The 16,636-nt window shown below is 58.0% G+C and overlaps 2 protein-coding genes across 5 annotated transcripts; both read left to right on the forward strand.

The window, feature by feature from the left end:
- Positions 1-223: 223 nt before the first annotated feature.
- TAS1R1 (taste 1 receptor member 1) lies at positions 224-7,828 on the forward strand. Its single transcript, XM_017641827.3, has 6 exons — positions 224-483; positions 1,894-2,200; positions 3,896-4,657; positions 5,068-5,280; positions 5,498-5,618; positions 6,543-7,828. Exons 1-6 carry the CDS (start codon positions 293-295, stop codon positions 7,487-7,489), a joined length of 2,541 nt encoding a protein of 846 aa, XP_017497316.3. The 5' UTR covers positions 224-292; the 3' UTR covers positions 7,490-7,828.
- A 130-nt stretch (positions 7,829-7,958) lies between these two features.
- Positions 7,959-15,243, forward strand: ZBTB48 (zinc finger and BTB domain containing 48). 4 transcript variants are annotated; one of them, XM_037000124.2, is made up of 11 exons: positions 7,959-8,110; positions 8,625-9,321; positions 9,813-10,054; positions 12,157-12,268; positions 12,803-12,895; positions 13,253-13,339; positions 13,480-13,634; positions 13,966-14,102; positions 14,172-14,336; positions 14,682-14,770; positions 14,884-15,243. In XM_037000124.2, the coding sequence occupies exons 1-11, from the start codon at positions 7,977-7,979 to the stop codon at positions 15,178-15,180; spliced, it is 2,208 nt and encodes a 735-aa protein (XP_036856019.2). In that variant the 5' UTR covers positions 7,959-7,976; the 3' UTR covers positions 15,181-15,243. The 4 variants fall into 4 exon arrangements, with proteins under 4 accessions (XP_036856019.2, XP_036856022.2, XP_073089216.1 ...); XM_037000127.2 differs by having other exon boundaries at positions 13,274-13,339; XM_037000126.2 differs by having other exon boundaries at positions 7,987-8,110; positions 8,629-9,321.
- The last annotated feature ends 1,393 nt before the right edge of the window (positions 15,244-16,636 follow it).

Genomic DNA, 16,636 nt, shown 5'->3' on the forward strand with positions numbered 1-16,636 from the left:
TGAAGAAGCCCTGGGCAGCAGAGCAAGGACTGAACCACAGCCTTACAGAGGAAGGGTCAGAGGTGCCGCTCAGTTTTGCATCTGTGCCTTCACCCTGCCCAGCTCCTGAGGACCACAGGTCCGGAAGGCCAAGGCAAACAGCCTGGTTCCCGCAGCTGGGGTCCAGTCCCACCCCTTTCACAGGCATGAAGTTGGGAAGCATCCGGGCAACTGCTGTCTACGCTATTTAAATGCCCAGACCTGGTCCGAGGGTGCTGCTCGGCCATGCTGGGCACAGAGCTGTCTGGCCAGCATGTTACCGCAGGCAGCTCGCTTGGTCGGCCTGCAGCTTTCCCTCTCCTGCTGCTGGGCCTTCAGCTGCCACGGCACGGAGTCATCTCCCGACTTTAGCCTCCCTGGGGATTACCTCATCGCAGGCCTGTTCCCTCTCCACTCTGACTGTCTTGGGGTGAGACGTAGACCCACCGTGACCCTCTGTGACAGGTGAGTGAGGGGTCATCAGAACCACCACCTAGTGGGGCCTTTGTCATCCAGGACGTCTGTCCGTCCTTCTGTCCTTCTCAGCCAGGACCTTGCCCTTTCTATCACAATTCCATTCTGGTTATTTCCTGACTTTATGACGTAACGAGGTGGAAAGATTACACAGGTGTGGCCTTCCCCCATCCCCATCCCCTCCTGACTCCCACCCAAGTTCAAACTCCTTAGTCTCCTCATGGCAAGTGTGGCTCACTATGCGAAGGGGAGAGGAAACACATGGCATGGATGCTTCAGGAGCTTAGCAGAAATAAATTAGATCAGCGCCTTCATGAAGCGGCTTGAGGGAATCAGGGCTTCCACAGCAGGATGCCCTGAACATGAAGCAAACCTGATGGTTGACCTCAGAGGAAGGTGCCAGAAAGCCTCAGATGAGGACTGGCCTAAAGAGACTACAGATGGGAACCTGGGGACAGAAGACTTGGGGGGTTGCAGATAACTAACTGAAGGACTGCACTGGGCAGGAGGCATTGAGTTTCCTGAGTGACTCAAGGACAGAAATGATAGAAATGACAGAAGACCCTTCTAATAAGGAAAGTGAAATGGGCAGCACTTCAAGCAGGTTCCCAGCATGCCTCTGTTGGGATCCACCCAGCAGTTTCCTAAACTAGGCAACGAGAAGCACAGGCCCTCACCACATTCATGAGTGCTCCTGTAAGAAGCACTAGTCAGATGAGGTTAAGCGGGTATGGGCTTAATTTTACACGTCACCTTAGCTGGGCTCTGGCACCTAGTGGCCAAACACCAGTCTAATGTTGCTGTAAAGGAATATTTAGATGTGGTTAACATTTAAACCAATAAACTGAGTAAAGCGCATTGCCCCCATAATATGGGTGGGCCTCATCCAATCAGTTGAAGCTCTTAAGAGAAAAGATTAGGATTCCGGAAAAGGAAGAAATTCTGCCTTCAGACTCAAGACTGCAACATCAACTCTTGCAGGAATTCCCAGGCTGTCCTGCAAACTTCAGGCTTGCCAGCTGCCACAATCATGTGAGCTGAGTCCTTAAAATAACCCTCTCTCTCTCTCTATGTATATATGTCCTACTGGTTTTATGTGTCTGGAGAACCCTGGCTAACAGAGCTGGTTTCTCCACTTCAGGACTCCCTGAGCCTTTCAAGGCTAATGGCAGGGGGGAGTGGGATGGGTTGTGCATTACAACTTGTTCCCCACCTCTCCCAAGGCCTGTTAAGAGAACTGTGTGTATGCTTCTGGACCCACATTGAGGTCCATGCTGTAGGGAACCGCAGGGAATGACCTCAGAGCTTCCTTTCTCCCCCACTCAGCTGGGGGTTCCAGGCAGCCCGGAGGTCTCTGCAGGACCCTGCCCTTCTCAGCTCTCAGCTTTGCTTTACCTGCAGCCTCGACAGATTCAATGGCCATGGCTACCACCTCTTCCAGGCCATGCGGTTTGGCATTGAGGAAATAAACAACTCTACAGCCCTGCTGCCCAATGTCACCCTGGGGTATGAGCTGTATGACGTGTGCTCGGAGTCAGCCAACGTGTACGCCACACTGCGTGTGCTCTCCCTGCTGGGGACACATCACATAGAGATGCAAGGAAACTCTTCCCACTATTCCCCCACGGCCGTGGCGGTGATTGGGCCCGACAGCACGAACCACGCTGCCACCAGCGCTGCCCTGCTGAGCCCCTTCCTGGTGCCCCTGGTAAGCTGGAGCCCCAGCAGTTGGCCCATCTCCTCTTCTGGCAAGTCCAGCGTGAGCTGGGGCAGGGGGAGGGGGCTGCTGCACCCGAGGCCGGCCTGGCCGCTGGATCTCCTGGGTGGTCACTGCTTGTCAGTCACACGCAGAGGTCCTGCCTATCATGCTCCCGCCTCAGGGTTCCTTCCTCCCCAAGAGCTGCTTCCAGACCTGCCTGCCTGAGCGCTCTCGGGAAGATCCGTTCTCCTTCGAGACCTCTGCCCCCTCTCCTTCCACTGTCCCGTGTCCTTCGTGAGGACGGAACACTTTTCGTTTTGCACCCCACAGACTTCTCCATATCTCCCCACTTCCCTCCCCCACCTTCGTCCAGGCTGTGGCTCAGAGGTGGGGCCTCCCAGTGTGCTGATGGCCAGTCCTGTCCCTCTGCTTGCCCACCTCTCCCCAGGCCGCCCGGAAGCTTCCATCCCCTCATCTTGCCGGCACGTCTACCCCCAGCACTGCTCTCAGCCCCTTTTTGAGGCGCCCCTGCACCACCTCTCGCTGGCTTGCTTCTCCCTCTTCTCATTTGCTTCTTGACCCACTGCCCCGTATTCTGCCCTCACTGCTCCTGCTCTCGCTGTGATCTCAGCCTTCTAGTTTCTGAGGCCACCAAAAGCTCTTCGGCCCTTCTTTACCTTACGTGACGACTTTGTGACATTTTTGACCAGTCCTTCTGGGACACTCTGTCCTTGGCATTTGCGGCCCGCCTTCCCTTGTGGCACCTCTTCCCCTGCCTCCCATGAGAAGGTGGGTGACTCCCCGGGGGCAGACCTCTCCCATTTCCGGGCAGGCCCTGGCCACAGCTGGACTTCCCATTCTGCAGCCTCTGTTTGGACTCCTGAGCACTGAGCCATACCCAGTGTCTCCACTTCATGGACCCAGCAGGCCCCAAACTGAGCTTATCTCCCAACACAGCAAAAGCCCCTTCTTCCTGCATCCTGGTGCCAGCCCACCTGCCTGCGTGACCATCTCTACCCAAGCCAGACCCAGCCATCCTGCCTGTGTTCCTCCTTGCCCAGCACCACGGCTTCTGATCCCACCTTCCCATGCTGCCAGGTCCATCCCATCTTCTCCATCGCCACTGCCACATCTTTAACTCAGACCACCATGTCTCTCTTCTAGATGGTTCCATCAGCCTCCAGTGGGTTCTCCCTGACTCTGGCCTTGAGGCTTTTCTAACATATTCTTCACGGAATTAGAGATAGGCTCCTAAGACACAAATCGGAACATATCACTTCTCTGCCTACACCCGTACGGGCTCCCACAGTCTGCAGATGAAGTCCAGGCCTCTAGCATGAGAGTTAAGGCCTCCTTCCCAGACATACCTACCATGCTCTCCATCTTCCTGGCATCTGACCTCCAGCTGAGCGAAAGTCCTTGTAGGGCACTGAACATGACACCACTTCATCCCATGCTTGCGACTTTTGTTTCCTCCATCCACCAGGCAGATTCCAAACTTCTCCCAGAAGCCTCCCCTTGGGGCCTGCCCCTTCTCTGTGTGTAACTTGGCCTCAAGGGTCCAGTAATGCTCTCCCCTAGAACGGGGGCTGGGACCTCAACTCCATCTTCCCTGTGTCCCTGTGCCCAGTGCAGGGCCAGCAGGGGAGGGGGAGCTCTCAGTTGAGGCTGACATCATTGAATTGCTGACATGAACCCCCACAGATCAGCTATGAGGCCAGCAGTGTGCTGCTCGGGGAGAAGCGGCATTACCCCTCTTTCCTGCGCACCATTCCCAGTGATGAGCACCAGGTGGACACCATGGTGCGGCTGCTGCAGAGGTTTGGGTGGGTCTGGATCTCGCTGGTTGGCAGCGATGGCGACTACGGGCAGCTGGGGCTGCAGGCACTTGAGGACCGGGCCACTCAGCAGGGCATCTGCATCGCCTCCAAGGACATCATGCCCTTCTCTGCTCGGCCGGGTGACGAGAGCATGCAGAGCATGACACAGCACCTGGCCCAAGCAAGGACCACTGTCGTGGTCGTTTTCTCCAGCAGGCAGCTGGCCAGGGTGTTCTTCGAATCCGTGGTGCTGGCCAATCTGACTGCCAAGGTGTGGGTTGCCTCAGAAGACTGGGCCATCTCCAGATACATCAGCAGTGTGCCAGGCATCTGGGGCATAGGCACGGTGCTGGGTGTGGCCATCCGGCAAAGGCTTGTCCCTGGCCTGAAGGAGTTTGAAGAGGCCTATGTCTTGGCAGACAAAGGGGCCCAAAAGCCATGCTCCAGGGGCTCCCGGTGCAGCGGCAACCAGCTGTGCAGAGAGTGCCGTGCTTTCACGGTACAGAAGATGCCCACACTTGAAGCCTTTTCCATGAGCTCTGCCTACAATGTGTATCAGGCTGTCTATGCTGTGGCGCATGGCCTCCACCAACTCCTGGGCTGTGCCTCTGGAGCCTGTTCCAGGGGCCGAGTCTCTCCCTGGCAGGTGAGGCAGCCTGGCCCCTTGCACCCTGAATCAGGGGGCTTTCCTGAGGCAAGCCGAGTGGTCACCCCCTGGGTACCCTAAGTGCTGGGGGTGGGGACAAAGGCAGATTCCTTCTCCCAGACTTCCCTTCTCTGAACCTTGGTGCCCCTCAACCTGCTATGCCTCCGGGCCAGGGCTAAAAATCTCTGTAAAGGCTCTTTTCTTGGAGGCTTCCTCGCACTCAGGAGGCCGGATGGGAGAGTCAAGGAGAGGAGGGGGGGGTGGTCTGAGAAGGGGCCATGAACTTCCAGACAGGCCAAAACTGCCCTGATAGAAGCCTGACCAGGCCCTAGGCATTTGCTTCCCGGGCTGTCTGGGTCTGGGAGGGCCCAGTCGGAGCAGCCTGTGTCATCTTCAGCTGTTTATTCCAGCTGCTGGGGCAGATCCACAAGGTGAATTTCCTTCTACACGAGGACATTGTGATATTTAATGACAGTGGGGACCCCCTCAATGGCTATGACATAATTGTCTGGGAATGGAATGGCCCCGAGTGGACCTTCAGGGTCATTGGCTCCTCCACACAGTCTCCAGTTCGGCTGGACATAAATAAGACCAAAATCCAGTGGCATGGAAAGGACAACCAGGTAATGAGACATGGTCACTTGCCAGGTTATTGCCTTATCAGCAGCCTGGAGCCTGGGGACAATGCTGACACAGCTTACCCAGCAGGGGGTGGGGGGGAATGCCAGGTACTAGGCCACCCTGGCTCTACCCAGCCCTGGCAGGACAAATGTTCTCCATTCCCATATGAGCATCCCCTGACTGTGGCATGTGATTAAGAAACCCTGTGGCTTCTTGCAGGTGCCTAAGTCTGTGTGCTCCAGTGACTGTCCTGAAGGGCACCAGAGAGTGATTGTGGGTTTCTACCACTGTTGCTTTGAGTGTGTGCCCTGTGAGGCTGGGACCTTCCTCAACAGGAGTGGTGAGTGACCCATGGAGTGGGCGAAATGGCCAGCACTCCTGGGTCTGTGCACAGATGAAGGATTCTCCCACATGTGCATAGCCTGGGCCTCAATCCCTTGGCTGCCAGTGAGGTACTGGTTTAAGGATGCCTGCCACCAGACTGAATTCTGATCAAGCAGAAACAACCAGTTGAAAGCTTCAGACCTAGTTGTGTCCTTTATTAGAGAGCTCTCAACCCAACTCCAACAGGTACAATCTTGTCCGTATTCCACTTCTTTATCCAGAGAGTTGTAGCTACGTTTCCTTTGTGCCCACCCATGCTGTCTGCATAAAATCCCTTCTACTGCCCATGCAAAAGAGGCCAGACCTTGAATAGACTGGCCTGAATGCAGACACAGGCATATCTACAGCAGGAAAAAAAAAAAAAAAAGCAGCATACTCCACCCAGAGATGCAAAACCAAGGTCAGAGAACATATTGAAGTAGATACGGGTTTGGGGCACTGCCCACATTCTTTCTTTTTACTGAGAGTTAACTCAGAGAAATCACAGAGTGGCAGCTCAAGAAGGTGGATTTAGTTAGTGGAAGTGCTGGGGAGAGATGAAAGAGCCCATCCTTTGGGGCTGGCTGTTCCTTCGGATCACAGCCTTCCTGGCGTGTGGCAGAGCTACTGGAGTAAGGCCCTCCCTTGGGACCTCCTGGTTTGTAAACCCCCTCTGTGGTCATGAGCTTACAGCACCTACCAAAGCGTCTCCAGAATCTGTAATTAACACAGACACTTTGAAGAAACACATGATCTTGGGGCCCCACTCAGAGCTAGCCTTATCTCGCTGTGCCCAGCAGAGCTTAGCTCTCCCAGCACCTTGCGGGCCTGCACGGCCTCCCTTCCCCATTCCTGCCCTGCTCATATGGCTCTCAGAAGCCCTCTCCACCTTCCCTTTCAGACCTCCACAGCTGCCAGCCATGTGGGCGAGAAGAGTGGGCACCTGAGGGAAGCCAGAACTGCTTCCCACGCACAGTGGTTTTTTTGACTTGGCATGAGCCCATCTCTTGCATGCTGCTGGCAGCTAATACACTGCTCCTGCTGGTGGTGGCTGGGACTGCTGGCCTGTTTGCCTGGCACCTGGACACCCCTGTGGTGAGGTCAGCTGGGGGCAGGCTGTGCTTCCTCATGCTGGGCTCCCTGGCTGGGGGCAGTTGTGGTCTCTATGGCTTCTTTGGGGAGCCCACAGTGACAATGTGCTTGCTACGCCAAGCCCTCTTTGTCCTCGGTTTTGCCATCTTCCTGTCCTGCCTGACAATCCGCTCCTTCCAACTGGTCTTCATTTTCAAGTTTTCTGCCAAGGTACCCACCTTCTACAATGCGTGGGTCCGAAATCATGGTGCTGGCCTGTTTGTGGTGATCAGCTCTACAGCCCAACTGCTTATCTGTCTAACTTGGCTTGTGGTGTGGACCCCACTGCCCATCAGGGAATACCAGCGCTTCCCTCAGCTGGTGGTGCTTGACTGCACAGAGGCTAACTCTTTGGGCTTCATGCTGGCTTTCGCCTACAATGGCTTCCTCTCGGTCAGCGCCTTTGCCTGCAGCTACCTGGGCAAGGACCTGCCGGAGAACTACAACGAGGCCAAATGCGTCACCTTCAGCCTGCTCCTCAACTTCGTGTCCTGGATAGCCTTCTTCACCACGGCCAGTGTCTACCAGGGCAAGTACTTGCCCGCGGTCAACCTGCTGGCGGTGCTGAGCAGCCTAAGCAGTGGCTTCAGCGGTTATTTCCTCCCCAAGTGCTATGTGATCTTGTGCCGCCCAGATCTCAACAGCACGGAGCACTTCCAGGCCTCCATCCTGAACTACACCAGGCGCTGCGGCTCCACGGCTCCACCTGACCACTGACTGGGTCGCGCAGGGCCACACCAGGCCGGGCCGACTGGAAGCCTCCCCTGCCCTGAGGGCTGAAGGTCGAGCGGGGCGCGCAGGGCCTGGGCTGTCTGGGAGGCCTTTGGGTTCCTTGGTCTTGGCTCGGGAAGCGTAAGCCCACGGGAAAGCACAGTCCGGGTTCCCGGCTGACAATAAAGAGGTGAAATGTGCGTCTAGGCTGAGCGTATTGTCTGGAGCGAGGGTGGGGCGCGACCTCTTCAAGCCTGAGGGCGCCGCGCGGGGTAATCGCAGCCGGAATCTCGGGACCCGCCAGAACCCTGCCAGAGCCCGAGCCCAGCTTGCCGTTGCCGGGCAACTCAGGGAGGCGGGCCTAGCCCCGAGAGATCCGGGGCTAGCCTCGCCCATGTCCTCATTCCATTGGCCCGTTCTCTGCGTGGTCCCACCCCCAGAGGCCGGGGCTGGAACCCTGCGCTTCTGAGGCGACCCACCACGGCAGCTCGCCATGACGTCACTTCCGGCGGCAGCGACCGCGTCTTCGTACGGTCGCCCGGGCACGTACGGCCAGGGCGGTTGGTCGGTGGGGTTGTGGAGGCGACGCGGCCTGAGACTGGTGGGGCCTGCGCAGGACAGTCCCGGGTGAGGAGGTCGGGGGCCGTGGTGCGAGGGAGGGAAGAGCTGTGGATCGCTGCGGCCGCTGGCGGAAGTGTGACCGGTGGCCTTCAGCCCGGCGGCTTAGGACGTGTGGGCGCGCGTGGGCTCCGCTCACCTGTCCGCAGCCGCCGCTGTCCGCTGCCCGAGGTCCTCTCGCTGTGCCAGGCTGATCAGTTCGCGTTGATCCCTCTTTTCCCAAACTTTAGTTCCTGCCACCAGCACCCCGTCACGATCATGCCCTGTCCCCCCGCCAAGCCATGCCTCCTCCCCCAACCGCCACCCATGTTCTGTGGTCGGCCTCAAGTTGGGCTGCTCCCCTGGCCTCGCCCCCACGGAGGTGTTCGGCGTGCATTCTTTGACCCAAGCCCTCCCTGTGATAAACGTGGCTATTTATAGAGCGGAGTTTACCTCCCCTTTCCCTCGTCTCAAATCTGGGGACTTTATCTTGTTATTACATTTGGGCTTCCAGGGTGTCACTTAACGCCTTCCTCCTCTCCAGACAGACCATGGATGGCTCCTTCATCCAGCACAGTGTGAGGGTTCTGCAGGAGCTCAACAAGCAGCGGGAGAAGGGCCAGTACTGCGACGCCACCCTGGACGTAGGGGGCTTGGTGTTCAAGGCGCACTGGAGCGTCCTTGCCTGCTGCAGCCACTTCTTCCAGAGCCTCTACGGGGATGGCTCGGGGGGTAGTGTTGTCCTCCCTGCGGGCTTCGCGGAGATCTTTGGCCTCCTGTTGGACTTTTTCTACACTGGTCACCTTGCCCTCACTTCAGGGAACTGGGATCAGGTGCTCCTGGCAGCCAGGGAATTGCGAGTACCAGAGGCTGTGGAGCTGTGCCAGAGCTTCAAGGCCAAAACCGCCGTGGGACAGGCACCAAGTGGCCAGAGTGGGCTGGGGAAACCTGCTCCCCAGGACGTGGACAACAACCTTAAGGAGCAGGCAGGCTTGGAGGAAGAGGAACTTTCAAGGACCCTGGGTCAGGCCCCTAGGGATCAGGAGCCCAGTGGCAGTCCCAGCCCCCAGAGGCCCCAGCTTGGTCTCCCTGCTCAGAGCGCGAGCCCCTTCTTCCTCCGTGGGAAACTCAAGCAGGCCCTGAAGCTTTGTTCCCCAGAGGACAAGGAGCCTGAGGATTGCAAAATGCCCCCAAGGCCCTTCGAGGCTGAAGGTGCCCAGCTGCAGGGTGGGAGTAATGAGGTACTGCTTGCAGGGTGCTGGAGGTGGGGAGGCAGGAGTGGGGGGAAGAGACCGACTTCTGGGATAACCTGGATCCCAAGGTACAGTCTCTGTTATGTGGGTTTGGGAGAAGTTTTTTCCGAGTATAGGAAGCCGGCTCCATCCTGCAGTCTTACACTGTCTTTTCTGCAAGTCACAGCTGTCCATGGTTGCCAGTGTTTTGGGGTGGAATGGGTAGCATCAGGGTTACAGGTGTTTCCCCAGGGTAGTAAAATCCAAACTTCAAGTTCCGCATAGATAGATCCACTGCCCTCCAAATCCAAAATCCAGAAGCTGCCTGCTCTGGGACCCTGAAGGGAAGAGTCACTGATGAAGGGATTGGCCTGGTGATGTGCCTGGGTTGGGCCTTGGGATGGAACTGGATGGAGCTGCCTGCCCTTTAGGTCCGTCCCCAGAAGCCCTGCCAATTAATTTCGTGACATCGCTCCCTCCCGCTGCCTCTTCTGCTCTAGTGGGAAGTGGTGGTTCAAGTTGAAGACGATGGGGATGGCGATTATGTTTCTGAGACTGAGACTGTGCCGGCCAGGAGGAAATCAAACGTAGTCAGAAAGCCCTGTGCTGCCGAACCAGCCCTGAGCACAGGTGCCATAGCAGCTGAGCCCACTGAGAACAGAAAAGGTCCAGCAGTGCCGGTTGAATGCCCTACATGTCATAAAAAATTCCTCAGCAAATACTATCTAAAAGTCCACAACAGGTAAACGTTCTGTTTTTCTATTTTCTCTCCCCATCTGCCCTCCCCATGTTGGGAGAGGGGGTCTGCACTTACCACTTCTGGGCTGTGTGTGGGGATTGGGGACTACACCTCAAACCCACAGAATGCCCGGTGTTGGAATGCCTCTAATCAAAGAGAGAGAACTTAGCCCTGGTTCAGATTCCTTCCCCCTCCTCCTGTGAGCCCACTGATTGGAGTGGGTTTGTGGACACCTTGTCTACAGGTTCCACCCTCTGTGGACTTTGACCTCCAGCTGGCGTCTGCCCAGGGATCGAGAAAAGCCTGTGGCCCTGTGCTGTGGCTGAAGCCTGACCTTGGGTGTTTCTCAAGTCTGGCAGTGTGAGCTTTGGGCCAAATGTCAATCTTTAGGGCTGGTGCCGCCTACATTTCTGAGGAAATACTAGCCCTAGGGTGAATGTCAGTGCAGCACAAAAGGTCACTTGTCTAAAGCTGCAGTGTCCAATAAGGTAATCAGGTGCCATATAAAGGTATTTTAACTTAAAATTAAGTAAGTTCAGTTCCTCAAACACACTAGCCACATTTCAAGTGCTTGGTAGCCACACGTGGCTCCCAGCCGCCAAACTGGACAGCACAGACTGAATATTTCCATTATCCCTGGGAGTTCTCTTGGACGGCGTTGCTCCAGTTTCCACAAGGCCTCCAGGGATGGCAGCTAGGTGACATGCCTGCCACTCCCTAACTCAAGGCATCACTAGGCCACCACAGTGAGATTTCTTGCCAAATCAGTTGGGCATGTGTTCTCTCAGTATGACACTTTGGGATACCACTAGCAGCTGACTGGAGTTGGAGCTGGAGGTGAAACCTGTTTGCTCTTCCTGCTTTGGGGCAGCCGCTGCCAGTGTGGGCTCTGGAGAAGGCCTGGTGTGGAGGCACCTTGGGTGGTCTGCAGCTGCCTGGGCACTCCACCAGTGTAGGACAGTGCAGGCCCATCCCATTCCCATCCCCACCTTGGGCTGCAGGCTGCTGTACTGGCTCTGAGAACTGGGAGAGGGTGACAGCCTCTTGAGGTCTTTGGGATGGGGAACAAGGACGGGCTGTAGCAGCAGAGGATGAGAGAAGCGTCTGGTCTCTGGTGGGTTGTGAGAGCCCTCCTGGCACTGTTCTGTGCTCTGAGGTCAGGGTTCTTTTAGTTCATTCAACAAGCTGCCTGCCGGGTAGCTGACAGGACTGTTCTGCGCGCTTGGGATACCTTGGTGAGCAGGACACAGAGGCATTGTGGCACTTGCCTTCCACCAGAGCGAGGCAGACCCTGAACTGACAGAGATGGAACTTTACGGTGTTTGAAGATAGAAAGCACCATGATTAAAGGAAAAGGACAGCAGCGCCGCTGGGCTGGAGCTCAGGGTGGGGTCAGGTGGCGATTTTAAAGGAGATTTGAGCAGCCTCGGAGGAGGCGAGGAAGCGCAGAGGGAGGCTCGGGAGGGCCGTGGGCCAAGAGGAGAGGCAGAGTGGGGGCCGTGGCGGGGAAGGGGCCACCTGCACCCTCCTGGGCCCCAGGCCTTTTCTTAGGATGAGGAGGGAAGCACTGGAGGGTTGTGAGCAAAGAGGTGACGGGGTCTGACCCTCTTCGAGGCCCCTGTGGCTGCTGAAGGGGGCAGGTGTGGAGCAGACCACCAGGTGGCAGGCTCTGACGGCAGCCAGGGGGCTGCACGGGCGCGCAGGTGGGTAGTGGTGGAGGTGAATGCTGTTGAAGGTAGAGCCTCCATAGAGGAGTTCTAGGCAGACTGAGTGGTTTCTCCAGGGAGCTGGCAGCCAGGGATTATTTCTGCCTTCAGAGAGATGCCAGCCTGCTGGCCTCCCCCGTGGCCTGTGTGGCTGTCCCTGGCAGCGAGCTGTGTGGGGTCCAGCCCCAGCCCTCTCCCTGCAGTCTCCACACAGGAAGACGTTCCTGGGCTCACCTGCTGGGTCTGACCGACCCGGATGGTGAGCCAGCGCAGCCTCAGGACTGCCCTCTTTGCCGTGCTCACAGCATGGTCGGGGCACATGGGGGCACTGGGGGCACTGGGTGAGGGAGAGGCGGGAAGCCTGTCGCCTTCCTACACCTGCTGTGCTTCTCCTGGCAGAAAACACACCGGGGAGAAACCCTTTGAGTGCCCCAAATGTGGCAAATGTTACTTTCGGAAGGAGAACCTCCTGGAGCATGAAGCCCGGAACTGCATGAACCGCTCAGAACAGGTACTCGTGGGCAGGGACATGCTGGCCACTCTTCTGTCATCCGTGAGGGGTCCCAGGAAACTGTCGTAGGAATGTAAACTCAGGAGAGCTGCAGGGTCCTTGGATGCCATCAAGTCAACTCCTTGGTATTACAGGTGGGAGACACAGGTCCTAGGGGTAGAAGTGACAAACCCCAGAGGGACTTTGTGGGGTGCATTTGGGGTTTGCCTGGCCCCCTGGGCTTTGGTTGGGGACGGCTGTGAGAATCGCCACCTCCCTGATCCCACTGGCCTGCCCTGCAACACGACTGGCTAAACGCTACCCCTTTTCTTCCTAGTGGCCTGTAAGCGTCATGTAGCTGGGGGTGTCACGGGGGGTGTGCACCGCTCAGCGATGGTCAAGGTCAGGGCAGGCAGGTTCTGTGTTGCCCTCTCCCGACCTAGCGTCCCCGCCTTGGGCAGACTCCTCCCAGCAGCGAGTGGAAGCCCAGGCAGAGGCTGCTGTTGCAGGCAAGGCTCCCCCTGATGCGGCCCCGCTTGCCCCCCACACTGCCAGGTCTTCACGTGCTCTGTGTGCCAGGAGGCCTTCCGCCGGAGGATGGAGCTGCGAGTGCACACGGTGTCCCACACAGGGGAGATGCCCTACAAGGTCAGGCTTGGCCTGTCCCCAGGGCCGTGGGCTAAGGGACAGCCCCAGGACCCCTCCCGAGAGCCCTGGATGTGGGATGGTGCCAGTGCCTCTCCCTTGCCAGCTGTCACGGAGCCCTATCTGGTGTCCCCATACCTTTAAGCTGGGCCACAGGCCCTTTCTGGGCTCTTGTTTCTTCCCTTGGAGAGCAGGCTTAGCACCCGTGAGCATGGCACTGGGGGCTCTCCCTGGTGTGTCCTTTGCACCAGGTCAAGGAGCCTCCTGGTGCCTCAGGCTGGGTCCTGCCTCTAGCCCAGGGGGTGGGCAGGGTTCCGTGGGCACAGGCCGCCTCCAAGGTGATGTGGGCCTGTTTTTCAGTGTTCCTCCTGCTCCCAGCAGTTCATGCAGAAGAAGGACTTGCAGAGCCACATGATCAAGCTGCACGGAGCCCCCAAGCCCCATGCCGTAAGTGCCAGGCCGCACCAAGGGCTGGGGATGAGCAAACATGAGGCAGTTGTAGCTGTGTCCAGAATGGGCAGGCAGTGTGGTTTCTGTCTTGTGGGCCCACCTGTCCTCACCCTGGCCTTGCTGCCTCTGCCTTGCAGTGTCCCACCTGTGCCAAGTGCTTCCTGTCCCGAACAGAACTCCAGCTGCACGAAGCTTTCAAGCACCGTGGGGAGAAGCTGTTTGTGTGTGAGGAGTGTGGGCACCGGGCCTCAAGCCGAAATGGCCTGCAGATGCACATCAAGGCCAAGCACAGGTGAGCTGGCCCTGCCGCCGGCTCCAGGCCAGGGAATGGGCTGGGGAGGCAGAGTTCGCTGTCACACGGGACAGAGCACCCACCACCCTGAGTCTGGCACCTGTAGTCTTTCTGGGTGGGGGTACCTGAAGGATGAGGAGTTTGCCAGGCAGAGAGGCTGGGGGAGGTGGTGTCAGGCTAAGACAAGGGCAGATTCTGAACTTCATGGTGATGGAGCTGGTGCCCTTTCGCTGGCACTGCCCAAGCCCTCCTCCCGCCGGGCAGCCCGATGCAGCCTGTACCTATTCCAGTTGCTCAGACAGGCCTGTCCCTGTGTCCCCAACCCGGACAGGAACGAGAGGCCGTACGTCTGTGAGTTCTGCAGCCATGCCTTCACCCAGAAGGCCAACCTCAACATGCACCTGCGCACGCACACCGGCGAGAAGCCCTTCCAGTGCCACCTCTGTGGCAAGACCTTCCGCACCCAAGGTGAGTCGGGCCCACCCGCTCCTGTCCTAGTGCTGAGGCCCAGTGTGAGCCCTGGCCTTGTCCCCACAGCCAGCCTGGACAAGCACAACCGCACCCACACTGGCGAGAGGCCCTTCAGCTGTGAGTTCTGTGAGCAGCGCTTCACGGAGAAGGGGCCCTTGCTGAGGCATGTGGCTAGCCGCCACCAGGAGGGCCGGCCTCACTTCTGCCAGATCTGTGGGAAGACCTTCAAAGGTACCTGGGCTTGCAGAAGGCCACTGCCCCAGCCCCTGCCCTGGGGGGAACAGAGGGCTGGGCCATCTGCCGACGGCCAGAGTCCGAGGTTCTCCTCGCCCCGGGGTGGGGGGGTCAGGGCAGCCATCTCTTCCATTCCCCACGCCATTAGTTGTGAGCTTGGCGCTGCTTTGGCTTGGTTGCGGGGTGGAAGATCCCAGGGGTCCTGTGCACCTTGGGGTGGTACTATAGAGCCTGGCAGGGCCCTGAACAGCAGCTGCAAACCACAGGACTGCCTCCATCTCAGGGCGCCCACACCCCCCCACCTCCCCTCTGCTGATGCTGGGGGTCCCTTCCGTTCCGCAGCGGTGGAGCAGCTCCGTGTGCACGTCAGAAGGCACAAGGGGGTTAGGAAGTTCGAGTGCACAGAATGTGGCTACAAGTTCACCCGGCAGGTAGGCCCGGACCCTGGGTCACCTGCTCCAGGTCCCCCCCCATGCAGCCCTCCCCCGACCCTTCCCCTCCAGCACCTCCTGCCCTCGCAGCCCTGAGCCCCCACTCTGCCCAGGCCCACCTGCGGAGGCACATGGAGATCCACGACCGGGTGGAGAACTACAATCCGCGGCAGCGCAAACTCCGGAACCTGGTCATTGAGGACGAGAAGATGGTGGTGGTGGCGCTCCAGCCGCCTGCTGAGCTGGAGGTGGGCTCTGCCGAGGTCATCGTAGAGTCCCTGGCCCAGGGCGGCCTGGCCTCCCAGCTCCCTGGCCAGAGACTGTGTGCGGAGGAGAGCTTTGCAAGCCCGGGTGTCATGGAGCCCTCACTCATCATCACAGCTGCCATCCCTGAGGACTGTGACACATAGCCCACCCTGCCCACCACAGCTTCCTTGGCTCCAGCCCCCAGTAAACATGGCTTTGGACTTGTTTGTTTCAGCCCATCCAGTGGTCTGTTCCCCAGTAACCTGGCCTCCAGGGACGTGTGCTTTCCCACCATGTCCTCTAGAAGAAAGTGCCCTGTCTAGTCCTCTGCACCTACCTGGTGGCTAGGCCAGCAGCCTCCCTGCCTTGTTGGACCTCAGCAGTGAAACTTGGTGGGTAGTTCTGGGGGCCAAGCCTCTGCCCAGAACACTCATCTATCTCCTGTCCCTCATTCTGTCAGGGTTTTCGAACTGCGAACAGTGGCCAGATACACAGTAGTGTTCCTATTTTGTAACAGTGCCAGCCTGCTGAGTAGAATTCATTACTAAGCCTCTGGAGTCCCAGCGGAGTGGCCAGGGCCCCTGGAGGGTCCTGCTGGCTGGAGGGTCGGGTTCATGGCCGAGCAAGCTCTGGACACTGACTGGTGGCAGGACAACTGTAGGCCCCTTTCCTTGAGAGGACCCTCTTGGTTTGCTTGTCTAGGAGGCCAGGGGCTCAGGCAAGGCCAGGCCTAGAAGGGTGAGAGTCCCCGGGGACCCAAGTTCTAGTCCTGGGGAAAGGCGGGGTGGGGTGCTCTGTGTCTCAGAGGAGGAGGGCGGGTGGGGCACTGGAGGCTGGCTGCCAATCCCTTAACTCCTTAATTATTGCTCTGTGACCTGAGGCAAGTCACTACTTCATTTCCTCATCTTTAAATGCAATTAGCAACAGTACACGCTTCATGGACAAGGATTAAATGAAGAAGCCAATGTCCCAGTCATCTGCTGTTGGGTAACAAGGTGCCCAAGTTTCCCAGGGGGTGAGGGGTCTGATTCCAAGGTGGTTCACTTCTGTGCCTGGAGGTCGGCGCGGGCTGTGGGCCTGGTCCTTCCGCAGGCTGCCTGGGCTCCCTCACAGCACGGCGGCAGGGTGCGAGGGCAAATGTCCTGAGAGGCCAGTGCTGCAAGGCCCTTGATGAGTCAACTCTGGAGGCCACGTCACCCGTCATGTTGTACAGGTCCAGGCAGTCCCCGAGACATCACTCCCCACATACACACAGGGGAAGGGAACAGACCCCACCACGTGATGGAAAGCATGTCAAAGAACCTGTGTGAGCATTTAACACCTGCCCCACCTGAAGCACGTGCTGGTGGAGCTTGGCATGAAGTGAGCTGAGTCACTGGTAGTCACTGGTAGTACTGGTCACGGCCAAGGGCTTCAGTCAGGGCTCCCTTCCCAATCCCATCCCTGCAGGACTTGAAACACCAGCCTGTGCTGTGCTCAATTCCTCCTGGAGTTTGAGGACACCTACCTTCCATTTTAGACCCAAGAACTCTTTGAAGCATCTTCCCTTCTCCCTGACCATGGGGGAGCTCAGAAGTGACAACTGTCAAAATGTAATGGGTGACGTGCTTCAGAGCTGTG

This window comes from Manis javanica, chromosome 4 (assembly GCF_040802235.1).
Source record: "Manis javanica isolate MJ-LG chromosome 4, MJ_LKY, whole genome shotgun sequence".
NCBI lineage: Eukaryota > Metazoa > Chordata > Mammalia > Pholidota > Manidae > Manis > Manis javanica.

Bases quoted from the DNA above. Each gene is read 5' to 3' on its own strand.
- TAS1R1 (XM_017641827.3), top strand. From the start codon at position 293: ATGTTACCGCAGGCAGCTCGCTTGGTCGGCCTGCAGCTTTCCCTCTCC. The intron at 5,281-5,497 runs GTAATGAGACAT...GGCTTCTTGCAG, and splicing joins GGCATGGAAAGGACAACCAG to GTGCCTAAGTCTGTGTGCTC. The intron at 5,619-6,542 runs GTGAGTGACCCA...CTTCCCTTTCAG, and splicing joins GACCTTCCTCAACAGGAGTG to ACCTCCACAGCTGCCAGCCA.
- ZBTB48 (XM_037000124.2), top strand. From the start codon at position 7,977: ATGACGTCACTTCCGGCGGCAGCGACCGCGTCTTCGTACGGTCGCCCG. The intron at 9,322-9,812 runs GTACTGCTTGCA...CTTCTGCTCTAG, and splicing joins TGCAGGGTGGGAGTAATGAG to TGGGAAGTGGTGGTTCAAGT. The intron at 10,055-12,156 runs GTAAACGTTCTG...TTCTCCTGGCAG, and splicing joins TATCTAAAAGTCCACAACAG to AAAACACACCGGGGAGAAAC.